This window comes from Podarcis raffonei, chromosome 5 (genome assembly GCF_027172205.1).
Source record: "Podarcis raffonei isolate rPodRaf1 chromosome 5, rPodRaf1.pri, whole genome shotgun sequence".
In the NCBI taxonomy this organism is placed as follows: domain Eukaryota; kingdom Metazoa; phylum Chordata; class Lepidosauria; order Squamata; family Lacertidae; genus Podarcis; species Podarcis raffonei.
This window is the reverse complement of record NC_070606.1, coordinates 62,385,146-62,400,747: the sequence shown is the minus strand read 5'-3', so window position 1 is coordinate 62,400,747 and position 15,602 is coordinate 62,385,146. Positions and strand designations below refer to the sequence as shown.

Genomic DNA, 15,602 nt, shown 5'->3' with positions numbered 1-15,602 from the left:
TAGGTTAATCTTCAAAATTATGATACCCAAAGTCCATCCCACTGAAGCTGTAGGACTTTGTGGGGTTTTGTATAGGCATCTAACTTGTCAAGAGATGGCTTGTAAAGCTAACCATGGTTTAGTGGTATGAGTTCAAGCCATGGCAAACCTAGGGCTTGTGCTTTCTCCTCTTCCATGACCATGAGGAGGAAGCTTCCATATATGTTTTTATTAACCACAGTTTAGCATTTTATCTGAACCACAAACTGTGATCAGTCTTAATTGAAGCTGATGACAACAATCCAACTTCATAACTCATGGTTCGAAGTTGGCTTGTTTCCACTAAGACTAACCGCAGTTTGTCCACATTTGGACCACAACAAACTGAAGTCTAAATCTGAAATGAAAGTTTCTCAACCCTTCCTCATGGCTGCACCTGAGGAGGAGAGGTGAGTCTGAAGCTTGCTGTGGTTTGTAATGCTAAGCCATGGTTTAGCCATGGCTGAGTGATACATGTGAGCATTGCCAATCTCTGCTCATGTTTTTTCAGTAAGTTATGGGTAGAAGAAATACCTGTTGCAATTTGCAGTGTCCCAACGGAGAGTGCAGTGGAGGTAGGATGCAGATGGTTGTTGGGAGCTAAGATGCTTGTTTTTAATATGGATGGTTAGCTGTAGGTTCTGTCTATTGGCAGCTTATTTCTAGCAATATGCTCAGTGCTGAAGTGGTCTAACTGAACTGCATTCCTTGTACTGTATATTGTACTTAAATATATGCAGCTTGTCTTTCCTGAATTTTTGAAGCAGTAGTATAATATCAGTCCTACAGTACCTTGCACACAAAACTATTGGCTTACAAGGATAATTTGCCCCTCTAAATTGAACTAACGTGGCAGGAAAAACCCATAAAGGCACAGCACATACCCTTTTTTATGTTAGAAAAGTACATTGCAAGTACATTACATCCTGACTGGATTGTTCAGTTTTTGAGTGAAGTTTTGCATTAGTTTTATTGTGCACATGGAATACGTTAAGCTGTGGGGCCTCCCACAAAAATTTAAATATTAGAGAATTGGGGGGGGGGGAATAAGCTTCACTTTGTGTGGTTAATAATGCTGTCAAAGCGAGAGAATTTTTTTAAGTGACTATGCTGGACAAAGAATAAAGTGAGTACAAATACAATTTAATGTATATTAATCCAAGGTAGTGATTGCTATTACTCTCCGGTCTCTGCATTGGGCTAATCCATTATTACAGTACACTGTGAATGAAAAGATTAAAGCCTCGGCACAGACAAGGGAAGAAATAGTTCAACAACCCTGTATGTCTTACAGTGTAAGAGATCACAAGGGTCTAGTGCTATGATGTGATTATGTTCCAAAAACGAACTATTTCTAACACAGAGATTGCATGACCCCCTGCTTTCTTACTTTCAGTTACAAAAATACACTTATTCCCATCTGCGTATATGCTGACTACTCTAGTATTGCTTACATAGAACATCAACATTAGTAATGTTAGTAAAATGCTGGTTCTTTGAGTTGCCTTTTAGCAGCTGTGAATTGGCAGCTAGCACCATTGGGACCAGCTGATTGTTCCATAGCCCCACTATGTCTCAGTTGACCACAACATCCAAATCTTTATAATCAGGCACAAAACCATTTTTTAGATTTGGGAGAAGAAAGAGAGAGTTTCTTAGAAAATACTCTATGATTTGGTAACAAATCTTAACATCCACACTAGTATATACATATAAATATGTTTATCCACATTCAAGAGCTAAAAAATGCCAGGCTCTTCATAACCACAAGTCAGTATTAAAGTAAAGTATTGATACCTATGCAATGTTTTCTGAGAAGAGCCTTTTAATTATCCTTGAACATACAAGTATTTAGTGATTTTGATGATGCTCTTCCTTGGTTTTGAGTGCAGAGTAGTTAGTGCCCTTAGCTAAACAAATGTGAAGAAGCCATAAACATGGCCCTCTGGACCATTTAAAAACTTGGTTCATTTTAATTTTTTTTAAAAAAACAACCATTAGTTCTTGTAATTGGTTCTGGTAATAATCATGTTTCAATGTGGCATAGAGCCTTATGTTCAATGTCTCATAATTATATTCATGTTTGTACAATTATTTTACACAGTCATGCATTTTATCTCTGTTTTTATTAACTGAATGGTTATTTTGGAAAGAAACTGCAATAAATGTGGGAAGCAGTGGATCTTTCTGATGACAGGAGTAATTAGATTTTGACTTGCAACAAGGCAGAGACATGAGGTGTTGATTATCCTTGAGAGGAGAATTGCAAATAGAGATCGATGAATTCCTGTTGTCTGCTAAATTTATTGCATGTTTCTCCGTATGAAAATAGTTCCAATATAGAATATTTAAGTCTAATACATGTAAAAATTCTTGCCATTCACTTTCATCACGAAAGTGCCTACGGGTGTTGAACTTGTTCTTAGCTGCTGGAACAAAGCTTCAGCAAATGCTTGTGATTTTCCTTAATAAACAAGCACAGCAGGATTGCAACTTCATTGCCACAGAAAATACTAGCAACATTCTTCATAGCATGTTTAGACACCAGCATATTCTGTTGTAACTGTATAGCACGAGAGGACTGATTCAACAAATCTGAAGGATCTTGGCCTTTTCAGGTGAATTTTTTCTTAGTTCTACTACAATGCCACAGTGTTTACCTTAATGTCATTTAATTAGATTTTTGACAAGCTGTCTGAGTCTGGAAGTCTCTTGTTTCAGGGTCAGTGCAGTTTTAATCATAGTCTAGTGAATTCAGCAGGTAGCAGTTCTGTTTTCCCATAATTTGTGCAGTGTTTCTTGTCCCTGACTCTGTTTTTGTGCAGTTACTCCAGTGGCTCATCCAGTTACATGGATGCTATGCTCTTTATTCTGTGAACTGTTCTGAAGTCAAAGATATTGAGAGAACAAAAAGAGCACAATAAAATAGAGAGGAAAGTGAAAACGTTGGTGTGGTAGTCTAATCCAATTGTTGAAAACGAAAACAAGCTGGCATCACATTCAAAGTCTATTCAGTCAGATGAGTCTCACAGATTTGGAAGCTGTCAATGTGCTGCCCATTGATGCGGATCTCCATGTCAGTCCTCTTTGAACTTTTAGAGTCTGCAGCTGGAAGTTCTGGGATTGTCTTGTCAAAATTCTCCATCTTGATCTGATATTCCCCTTTAGCACCTCGAACCAACATGGAGGCAAAATGGTGGTGTAATATGATCTCTGATGGAAGATAGGATGTCCTCCTCTGGCATGTTTCTCCAGTGCCCTCTTGTGTGGCAGAAAGGAAGACTACTAGCTCAAAATGTTGATGAGCCTCCCTTTGCAGGAGAATGGCTAGAGGGCTAGATGGAGTTATGGGATGATAATAGGTTAAAGGAAAGATAAAGAAAGGGCACTCTTCTGAAGTGATGCTGTCTAGATGGAAATCCACACTGGTTTGATGCAACTGACCATTTTCTTGTTCTTCATAAAGAACTGCAGAAATCCGAACACTGGTGAGTGGGCTTGGGCGAGTATTGGCCACTTGGAACATTAGATATGGCTTTCCTTCTTTGTGTGTCACTACAGCAGAATAGGTGAACCGGATGGAGAGAGCTCGATTCTTTGGACGGGCAATTTTTGCTACAAATGCACCTAAATAAAAAGAGAATTTACATATAGATTGTGCGTGTAATTATAGTTTCCTAATTCCCTTTATAGTATATTGAAAGGAAACACAATTAAAGCAAGTTGCACTGTATTAGGTTCACAATATTTATTATTAGCATAAGTATTTCACATTTTTAATGATGTTCCCACATTCTTCAGGTCCATCACATTAATTTCCTAAACTACAAAAATACTTTTTATAGTAAATATTTTTTAAATCAGGTGTTCATTAAAATATTTTCCACCATCTTTGTGAACTTGAATAATGACATATGCTTTTGACAAAATAAGACCCACAGTCTCTGCTTTCTGATTTAGCATTTCAGGCTAATTGTCTGCTAAGTAATCTCTTAGTAGGTTTATTTTGTTATAAGCTTCATTTATTATATAGCAAATTTTATTTCAGTAACATAGAACAGTTTTATTTATTAACTCATTTAAAATTATTTTCAATAAAACATAGCAGGGTTTGAAAATTCTCTGATAGTCATTGATAACTTGTCAGTAAAAAGTCTTTGCTGCAGTCCTAAGCATACTTATGGAAATACTGCATTGAACTATGTAAATGTTCATTTCTTGGTTAAGCTGCTAAGGATTCATCTGTTAGTTTTAAACTATGCAAATGTGTATGGGCAGTTAATTCTACTAACTAATCACACTTTTTAAAATAATGTAAAAAAAGGTTTTTGAACTAAAGCATGTATTTGGGAAGAACTGAACCACCTATTTAGATATTTAGTACAAGTTGCTATTTAATAATTCTTTTCATACTGTAAAATGGAAATACATCCTCATCAAAGAACAGTATTTCTCAGAATGCTGAGTGACATAGCCCTATCCTTGCTTTCTTGCTGTAGCTTTATGACAAAGCTCTTATTTAAACTATAACATAAAAGCACTAGGTTATGAAATTGTATGTAATTACCTGTGATGAAGGCCTCCAGCATCAGACCCAGTACCATTTGTATAGCAAGTAGGGCAATTGCACTTGGACAGTCTCCACTTGGGAACATTGTGCCGTAACCAATAGTGAGCTGTGTCTCCAGTGAGAAAGAAAAAGCAGCTGTAAAGCTTGTGATATACTTTACACAAATAGTGTGGTTTTCAGGTGGAGAATCATGATCGATCTCCAGATCCCCATTCATTTCTGCTAGTAGGTACCAGAGAACTGCAAAGACAAGCCAGTGGAGGACAAAAGAAGCAGAAAATACCAGCATCATCCATCTCCAGCGCATATCCATAAGGATTCCCCAAGCATCTTTTAGGTATGCCAGGCCTTTCCCGTGGGCACCATCCATTTGTAGTGTGCTGTGTCCATCTTTCGTGACCATTCTTGGGTATCGTTGGGCCAGGAGAGGAGCACTAGGTTTGGTGTTGTTGCCTTCTATCACTTCTGTCCTCATCTTCTGAAAATGAAAAGAAACAAAACTGTTGGATGCTTGTTTATCTGTAGTTCAGATGATGTTCAGAGATTCTGACACATTGGCAGTGGACCAGACGCTACCTGCAGCTAGCCAAGGGGATCTTTAAACATGCAGTTCTGAGAAAAGTAACTTTGGAGAGCCAGGTTTGCCACTGCTTCCATTGTACGATAATGATTACCTACAAAAATTAATGTTGGATCCTTCTTTGATGATAATTTAGAAACGTAAGCCAAACTTTTTGACTTCTCAGGTTTATTTGTGGGTCTAGTGGTTAGTTTGATAGTGAAGGAGTACTGCAAGTCTTACTTTTCTGAAATTCAGAGGTGTGTTCTGTAACTTTAGCAAATATGTGTTTAATATATAAGCAAAGCACACTATCAAAGCTATTATTAATATTATAAATGTTCTATATATTCCTTTGGTGGCCATCTGAAGGCTGTCATATCAAATATAATAAATTAAAATTTCCTCATTATAAGCTCTTGTGGGATTTTCTACCTAAATATGTTTACTGCTACCAACCATGATATTTTTATTGTCTAGAATTGTGGTACCTGGGATATAGCCTCTTCTGCTGAACATACTCAGGCCAGTGCTGTTGTAAAGCTGTATTAAAAAGGGGATAGAGAATAATACGGAAAATATTATGCAATTATATAAGCCGAGAGAAGTCCTGAGGAAAAAAAAAATCATCTCTAAACCCAATTTGCCAAAGGGGAAACTGGAGTGAGGCTTTTGTTATGTGTCCTTAATCATGTTTCTAATACTGTAGTGTGGCAGCTTGGGTTCCTGTGGAGTTACAAATATTGAGTATCTCGGAAAATAAAAGATCAATCCCTGTGCTTTTTATGAGCTTTTCTCTTATAGCAGAAAAAGCTCACAGCTTTAAAATTAACAAACATAAAAGAAAGCAAAATATTCAATCATGGTGTCTCCCTATTTGATAGAGACTGGTTGAAATGAAAAATGTGAGAGAAAGGATGCTGGCATATTTGAAAAGAGAGATTAAACTGGGGTAACTGCTGAATGACATAGTCACAGAGCAGCAGATCTGATCTAATATTGATGGTAAAATGAAACATATTTGGTCCATCTTGTTGCACAATCATTGTGTGTTGTTTGTTTCTCTCTGAATGGGATCCAGATATCTTATTTCAAAATAACAACTTCTGGTGGGGGGCTATCACATTTTCCAAATACTTAGACATTAGTATTCCCCTTCAGGAAAAATACGAAAATGATTGCATTGTAATTTGATACATGCTTACTACAGGCATAGTTATGATAATAAATTTGATTGAAATATATTCTTTACAAATGTGTAGGGTGGCTTCCTTGGGGTGGGGTGTATTAAACTGCTTTGAGATTAATTATAATCAAGCTATATAAAACATGTGTTAAATAAAAAACACACAAATTAGTCATGGGCCAGTCATCAAAAGTAGTTGCACTGTTTTATAGTACTACAGCACCTAAGATATTTACAATCAGTCAGTTTTGGCAAAATGTGGAGTAGAGTTCACTGATTGTGCAGAGCTAATCAGATGCTTATCTCCTGTATATGTTGTACTTGGCAACTCTGTTTTTGCTGTTTTGCTAAGCTTGCACATGAGTCATTATAATGGTTTTTATTGTTATGTTCCTGATATTATGCCATGCTTATGTCTCAGGTTGGTTAGAGACTTTATGTAGCAAGTGACTAACAAGTAAAATTATTATTATTATTGATGATGATGATAAATGAAAAAATAATGCAATATACAGTGTAGAACTGCTATTCTCTCAACAGAAACATTTTAAGCTTAAACTTACAGCAAAAGTAAGTTGAAGTCTCATGGATTGAGCAAGATGTCTCTATAATTGGGATTTGGGAGCACTGGTGAACAAGGCCATGACTGATTGATAAAGCTGATGGGGCAATGAAAAATGCTAGTAATAATACTTAGCCTGTATGTATTTAGACTTTTCAAAAGTTTTCCACATACATTATTGTAATTGTCTTTGTAGGCTGTAAAATAGGTCAGTATTTCTGTTCCAATTCTGCTTGTAGGGACCTGAAGCTTTGTTCACTGGAGAGGCAACTTTTGATCTGTGGGTTCCATGATCCACAGCTCTGTCTCTTCACCCTCATGCTGTACTAGCAAAACATATTGACAGTAAGTATTCAGGTAAATTTTATTCAGAGTAGACCTATTGAAATCAATGGCTCTAAGTCATGTTCATAATTTTGATGGGTCTGCTCTGATTAAAACAAAGTTGAATACCAGTGCCTCCGTTTCATTCCAGCATAAAATGAGCTCTCTTATTAAAAAGAGATTTTCCCCTTCAATTTGGGAAAAATTCCACACCGTCATTTCATTCTGTTAAGTCATATGAGCACTTCAAGTAAAATGGCTGTTCTGATAGTGTATCGGAAAATTGTATTAGTGAAGTCATCATATTTTATTTCTGCCAATGAAATATAAATATAAGCACAATGTTTCTATAAAGTACATAGCCCATTAAAACACAGGTAACTGAGGCTTGTAGTTTGCAAGTGGCTAGAGTTCAACAAAGTATTCATTTTGAACTGTTCCCTGGTAGAAAATATAAAATTTGCATTTGAAATTTTAAAAGAGACTCTTTGAACATGACTTTTGACTTTGTCAGAAGCAGAACTTTTCTTGACTTGAGAAAATGATGAGAAAAATACCATTTTGAAATGAAAGCAAACAATCCTAATGTCATGCTAAACATGCAAGTTTATGTTATGGGTTCAAGCCAGTCCACTGCATGTGTGGTGCCCAGAGCGATCACCAGAGGAATAACATGAACTCCAAGATTGCATCCTTTGATCTAGTGGAAGGGTTGAGTGTGACTGTGATGTGGCAGGTGTGCACATGCCTTGTATTACATGTAATAGCCTGCTGAGCTGCCTGCATATGTCCCTACCTCATTAGAGGAGGTAGGGTCTGCGTCAAAAATAACAATTTTTTGAAATACAGACCTACTATGAATTGATTCTTTATCCTACTGTGATAGTAATGCTGACAGTTTCAACTTTTTAAACAAAGATGCTACTTTATACATGGTTTGTTGGAAGGTGATGCTTGGTATTTGATATAAGTATTAAACCTACCATAGGCACTAAATTGCCTTTGGTGAGAATTTATTTTTTAAGATTTGGTAGTTATATATTTATATTTTGCATATTTAAGCGTTTCTGTTTTTATAACTAGCAATATGGTAAATAAAACACATTTTTTAAAAATTAAAGGAAGGAACAGCATAATTGGGCCCTGTGTAAGAATTCTGGACTTTAAAATTTTGTTAATAGTAATCTCTGTTAACAGCTGAATGAAAGCAACCTTAACTTGGCATCCAACATCTTTATTATATAGGTTTCATTATACATTGCAAGCATACCTCTTTACCTTGGCCTTTGACAACTGAGGTGTTTTTAGGACCCACCCTGTTCTTTTGATTGTAATTTTTTAAAACTGATTATAATACTGTATTTTTACATTGCTGTAACCCACCTTGGGACTTTATAGTGAATAATGTTTAAGAAATCTAAATAATAATAACGCATAATAATTATTACTGAAATAGTGATATTCTGCCTGACCCATGTTCATTAATGTTCATTTTGTATGGGGAATGCACTTTTGAGCTAAGAGTTCCACTACGTACCTGATCAACTACAATTGAAGCACACAAAAATTGCTATTTGCCTTGCTGGGCTTGGATTCCAGTGCACTAGGTAAAAGACAGGGACAAGGAACTACTAGTGTTCAAAGGATTATCTTACTGGGAAAGTTGGAAAAAGGATTATATCTACCGCTAATTCACCTCCTCAGACAAGAAAAACAGTTGACTTGTTACTCTTCAAACATTCCTTTTTATTTATTGTTTCCAGGAGGTAGTCATATGCAAAAGTTGCAAGAGCTATCTGTTTTGGAACATTGTTTTATATAAACTTAACACACCTTCATTACATCTTGTATAGTTTACTGTAACATGCTCTATGTGGGGCTGCCTTTCGAAAAGTGCTCAGAATCTGACTGGCCTAAAGAGCTGCACGCCAGGGAGCATGAACCTTACTTGTTACAATAGCTCCACTGGCTACACCAGTCTTTTTCCAGGCACAATTCAAAGTCCTATTTATGACCTATAAAGCCCTTATGCAGCTTAGCTCAGGCTATCTGAAGGACTATATGGGAGAGGGCCTTCTTGGTAGCTGCTCCGAAACTTTGGAACTCCTTTCCTAGAGAAAGGAGTTGTTTTAAAGCCAGCAGGCAAATACTGTTTTATTCCAACAGGCTTTGGGGAACTGGTTGTTTTTAAAGGAAATGGCTTTGAATAGCCCTGTCCTGTTTTTACTATCTCAAAATGCTTTAACTTGTCTTTACAGGAAAAGTGCTTCAGTTATGTATCATTTTGTTGCCCAATTCTGCATATTTTCTAGTTCTAGTACCCTTTTTTAGATGGGGTAGCCAAAACTGTAGAGTTCTTCAAATGTGTCTGCAGTGTAGATTTATAAAGGACCATTCTGACCATTTTATATGCAATATCTTTCCTAATAATCTCTAGCATGGAATTTTCCATTTTTGTCTCTGCCACTTACTTCATAGATATATCAATGAAATAATCAACTATGACTTCAGTATACTGGAGTATTTCAACCAGTTTGGATACTTGTAGTTCTGGAACATGTGGAGTTCTGTCTTCCCAAGAATGCAACCATGTTGTGCTCAGAAATTTATAGGCATAATCAACTACTTAAAGGCAATAGTTGTATAAATGCTACAAAGAGGACTTAGAATAAAGTATGCCTGGATTTCCCCTTTTTCTTAACATTATTGTTAGTGGGTTTGCTCTGCCCCATACTCTGCTTTAGACATTTAAGAGAATTTCTGATATTAATTTTGAATTGATATGTGTTTATGTGCAAATTGATAGACCTGCAAGTTGATGATGTTTTTTTAAAAAAATTGAAAATTCTACAAGCTGTACGTGTGCAGTGGTTTGAACAAAGTTCAGAAATCAACAAATGAAGAATAGTGGATTACTAATTCATTGCTTTCTCTCTGTAACCTTGTTTAAATATTTAGAATCACTGAATCTGGGGAGAAATTATAGTGGTGAGAATTATATAAGTATTCCTAACTTTAATACATTGGATATACCTGGAGTTATGACTTCTCAAGTGTGCAGCTGTAGAGCTGTGATGCTATCTCCAGCAAATGTATCCAGAACTCAGTGAGTTAAAAATAAAACTTTTTTCACAAAGACTTCTGCACTATACTTTCAGCTTAGCAAACCATTATACTTCCATATGTGCCTATTAAAGGATACTGTACCACTTATTTGCTAACTCTAAAAATAAGACACACACACCCCGTCAAGTTCTATACATAGTTCATAGGCTTCTGCATTAGGTGAAAATTTTTGAGAATCTTAACTTCTAATTAACAGTTAGAAAATAACTCCTCTTGTCCAGTGGTAACCAATGTAATGCCCTCCAGATGCTGTTGGTCTACAGCTCCTATTTCCCCTATGCTATGTTGGCTGGGCTTCATTAAAGCAGTAGTCAAAAAACTTCTAGTGGTCAGGCACCCAGTTGGCTACCCTTGCTTTAGTCCTTGAGTTCATGAAGATGGGTTTGAAAACAGGTTGATAGTATCTATACAAGACATCAGATATTTATGGACATAGAGCTTCTGTGTTCCACTTGACTGCATTCACCAACTTCATGGCTTCTGGTCACTTTTCTTTGACCTGTACACTCTGTTGCCTACCGTTTACTACTCCCCCCTCCCCTTACTGCAAACCATTTCTAGAAAATGAATGTTTTCCAAGCACTTGGATTTGGAGTTTAAATGTGTAAATTGAAAATATTTATTCATTTGTATAACTGAGCAAAAATGTATTTCAGTGTTGCAGATTTTTTGTCCCTTTGGCTTTCTCTGCTTTGTTACAAGAGCAGTTAAGACGTAGATGTATGTAAAGATTCAAGGACTCTCCTATTTAATTAAATTTTTCACATGACTCTTAATACCAACAAAACATTGCTTAAAAGTGATATTTGGCAATTGTTATTACATTTGTGTTTTACTACTGTAACCCACCCTGGGACCTAAGGGTGAAGGGTGAGTACTATATAAACCAGCAATAATCAAATGTATTTAAATTTTCCACACTACATTTTTGCACAGTAGATACACTTTCTTTAGCATTTAAGTATGTATCTTAAATTATATATTTGTTATATAAGTTTAACATCCCATGATAGATATTCTCCTAATTGATAGTCATTGTAATTGATAGGTAGATATTCTCCTAATTGATAGTCATTGTAATAATGGCACCTTCAATTTAAGTCAGATTGCTTATAAAATCTGTAGTAGTTTTGACATCCAGCTCACTTCAGAAAATTTACTTTGGTACCTGTTTGTAACAGTGAATAGTGCATTAATTCCTCTAGAAAATATTGCCATTTGATGTGAATAAGGTACTCTAAAACTACTGCTGAATATCATAGTCATTCTCTCCATAGATGTTCTAACGGAATATTAATATAAAGGCTTTGAAATTGAATTCACTTGCAAAAGTTTAAAGCCATAGATTATATCACTTAGAATTTGTAAAAGATAACATGCTACACTAGTCTAAAGAAACAGTGTTAGGTGCTGCTCATTGCAGCTGTGCAGTTTGCCATTTGCTTAGAGCAGACTTCCCCAACGTTGTGCCCTCCATATGCTCTGGACCACCCCTCACATCAGCCATAGCAGTGCCAGCTAGGGCTGACAGATGTAGTAGTCCAAAACATCTGGAGAGCACCAGGTTGGGGAAGGTTTCTCTAGTCAAATGGTGAGCTGCATGGCTGCAACCAACAGCATACTGGGAAGCCAGGTTGGGGGAGGCTGCCCTAGAGCAAGTAACAGTTGTTTCAAGGAAGTAACCAAAGGGGTAATACCCACTGCCACCCACCCTCCATCATTTCTGATGTCATGCAGTTTTGCCATAGTGCTCCCCAAGAACAGGTTCCTGTTCAAACTCTTCTTAAAGCTTGCAGGAAGTGTTGAGTGTGTGTACTTGCGCCAATATAGCAGGGCTGTCATTAGGCAGGTAGCAAATGTTGAAAGCATGGTGTATAGTTATGTGTGTGCCTTGCGACCTCTAAGCTACGCTGCTGCTCTCAGGTAATGCCCCCCCTCCCCCATTGCAGGTATCCAACGGCAGTCTTGTTGAATTCTATACATGGAATGTGCAGGAGTTTGTGTGTGTGTAATCTTGTAATTTGTCTCGCGCCTCAAAATGAGTTTTTTCAAAAATAGTGAAGGGTTAAGTGTAACCTAGCTACAAAAGTGAAGAAATAAGTGAAGGTATGTTACACCTGAATAGGTTGATACATGTGCCTTTGGATTTAAAAGTGATACATTTGAATAGTATCAGTGAAATAAAAATGGTATCCCTTTCACACTTTATTATGTACTGAATTTTTTCATTGAATAGACTATTTATAATTTCCCCTGGAAGTTTAAAACTATTCCCCAGATAACATTACCATGCATAAAATATCCTAATTCTTCACAACAATCATTTGTCCCCTTAAATAGGATCTTCCATGTGTAGAAGATAAAATAGCTTTGGGCAAACGAGTAATCTTAATATAGGTAGCAATCAGGTGTTTCTTAAACACTGACATTGTATAAGACAAATGAAGAAACTTGTTCGAAAAGTTTGTTTATATGGTTAGAAACCAATAAAATTTACATTTGCTTTATGACATAACATTTAATTTCTATTCAAATGGATATTCTGTGGTGAGCAACCAGAAAACCTCTGTGTCTAATCAAAAGAATCACTCAAATGATTTTTTAAATAATTGAATTTAAGTGGAAGTTTCTTTACACTGCTACACAAATTGCTAGCAAATTCCTTACCATCTATCAGTCATGCTTTATATAAGTTAAAGCAATAACATTTTTTCAAAACTTTTAAATAGAAAGATGAGATATTGCTGGAACCTGGAATTGAATTTAAAACTCTAGTCATCTGCATTACTATTAAAAACAACAACTACATCTCCAGGAATAAGTACACACTCAGTCTTCAATATCTGACTGGTCACAGGATGGTTACCTTTTTGAAGAAATACTCTTTTAGAATTGCACAGCTAAGATCTGCTTCATGCCTTTTATTAAAAGCTACAGAGCCATGCAAGATGCTGAAGTTACTTCCAGGGATCTCCTATACAGAACTGTTCCTTATGGAAATTGGTTCTGGAAGTTGTCACTGGGCAATATTCATTTGGGAAACAATCTCCTTTGAGAAAGTCTTACAATATTTGAAGTTGGTATTTCAATTGATATTTTTCAAAACAGGTCTGTCTAAATCCTCCAAAACTCCATTTTTGTTTTTGAAAGTCTAAAACCACAAAGCAGGAAATATTAATGTAAAAAAGTGATGCTATGTTAGCATCATGTACTTACCAGTGTATTTGTAGTTTTTATCTACCTGGCAGGGAAAGGGAGGAAGGCGGATGTCCTGGATATTGGAAACGAACCAAACTATCTTGTATCTGTATATAGTGATCCCAAGGAAGAAAAAAATCTTTTGACAACAGTTTGGAAGGATGTTTGTTCAAAATGGGCTTACGGGTCTCATTCCACAGTTTATAATGTGGGGGGTTGGCTTTCATATGAAGCTGATGTGATTGGTCATTCAGTCTGCAGGGGGGCCAATTAGCTGTGGTCATGTGGAAAAGAATGCTGATTTGTTCGAGCTTTCTTTCCCCAACACATACCCTAGCAGCTGTGGAGAAATCCACACGAACTTACTTGGAGAAAGGGGTGCATTTTTTATCTTAATCAGGATGGAGTTTTTAGGTTTGCATAATCTTACTTAAAGGTTTTACTTGGAGGTTCAAAGGAATGAAATTCCTCAGGACTGTTTTCCATTCAAGTTTTCTTGTGGTAGCTATTTAGAGTTCACAATTTCTTTGATATTTTATTTTAACCAAAACCAGGCAGTTTGAGGTGAAGGTGTGCTTTCTGTTTCACTTTTCTCTTTTTAGGTTTTTTTGTACCGTGTGGTGCACAGGATATCGGTATCCTAGAGATCAAGGTTGCTAATTAGTTTACATAGTTTACATAGTTGCAACCTAATTTTAGATGCAAGACCTGTAACTTTACTGTGTCTCTTATTTTGCCTCTACTGTTAAGTCAGCATTGCTCATAGGACTGTATTTAAATTACGTCAAAGAATATTATGTAGGATATTGCTGCATATAACATGGTTATGACCAAAAAGAGATGTTTACATTATGCTGTGTGAAATTAGTTTTAAATGTAACAGCTGACTAATAAAAGCGAGCTGAAAAGAGGCCCATAATGTCTACCTTTCAGAATCACTTGCATGATCTGTGAGGGTAGCTTTGTAGTGCAGTTCAGCATTTCACATTTTTCCTTAGCTGCTGATGTGAGGACTTTGATCGAACGTCAGACCTAAGAGGATCTGAGAAACAAAGGCTGTGATTGTTTGCAGTAAAAGTACTGAAGACCTGCTGTGAAAATTATTAATGTAGACCAATATAATGCTACTTAGAAACTAAAATCTCCCTCATGTTTTTTCTTTTAAAAAACTCTCCACAAAATACAAAACATTAATTCTTCATTTCATTAGCAGAGAACCTTGTAATACATGTTGAGGCACAGCACCTTAAAATTGAAACATGCATTTGTGACCTTCATGGGTATGGGGACAAGGGGACACTTTTCACTCAGTATAGCATAGTGCCTTTTCTTTTTACTATAAGAAACATTAACAGATAATGATATACAAATACTTTTATACTTTTAATGTATTTTTAATCTTTGTTGGAAGCCGCCCAGAGTGGCTTGGGAAACCCAGCCAGATGGGCGGGGTACAAATAATAAATTACTATTACTGTTACTATTACTATACTAACATCTTAAAATAAAAACCGGATTCACCATATATTAGAAGTATGTGTGTTCCTGATTCACCCCTTTAAACTGCCTCAGAAATGCAATTTTCGATGAAGATTGGCGTGGCGAGTAGTAATATTACAGTGCAGGTGAGAAGCTGTTCTGCCATATCTGTAAAGGTTAGTGGCATATGCAGAACTGTAGAGCAAACTTAAATGCATGTGAGACATACTGTCTATGAAATGTTGCACTTGTTTGTGTGAAAGGATTTGGATAGTTGCCATAACTATTGAAGTGCAATATTTTGGTAGGAAGACTGATGTGTATGGATACAATTGTGCAAATTCAGCTTTCAGTAAGGAAAACAGCATAATTCTTGGAGGGAAAGCATTTGTGCATGGGAAAATTCTGGTAAGTTGTTTAGAGACAGAGATGGTCAAAACTAAAATGAAATATGATTACGTTTTAGTCTGCCTGTACCCTAAAAATGATGACCAGTGATTTCTTAAGTCACTTTGTGTGTGGTCATGATTCAAGGTTGTGCAGTGATTTTCTTTCTCTCTTTCACAGTATTGTAAGCTGT

The 15,602-nt window shown here is 36.3% G+C and overlaps 2 protein-coding genes across 5 annotated transcripts in view; one reads left to right on the top strand and one right to left on the bottom strand.

Annotated features, from left to right (window-relative positions):
• The window catches only part of GIGYF2 (GRB10 interacting GYF protein 2), a 75,280-nt gene that overhangs the window by 28,373 nt on the left and 31,305 nt on the right, over positions 1-15,602 (top strand). The gene's annotated exons all lie outside the window — the stretch shown is intronic.
• On the bottom strand, positions 2,126-13,729 carry KCNJ13 (potassium inwardly rectifying channel subfamily J member 13). Of its 3 annotated transcripts, none has more exons than XM_053389668.1 (4): positions 13,562-13,729; positions 5,639-5,690; positions 4,586-5,066; positions 2,126-3,645 (listed from the first exon to the last, which is right to left on the bottom strand). In XM_053389668.1, exons 3-4 carry the CDS (start codon positions 5,061-5,063, stop codon positions 3,026-3,028), a joined length of 1,098 nt encoding a protein of 365 aa, XP_053245643.1. In that variant the 5' UTR covers positions 5,064-5,066; positions 5,639-5,690; positions 13,562-13,729; the 3' UTR covers positions 2,126-3,025. The 3 variants fall into 3 exon arrangements, with proteins under 3 accessions (XP_053245643.1, XP_053245645.1, XP_053245644.1); XM_053389670.1 differs by having other exon boundaries at positions 4,586-5,063; XM_053389669.1 differs by lacking the exon at positions 5,639-5,690.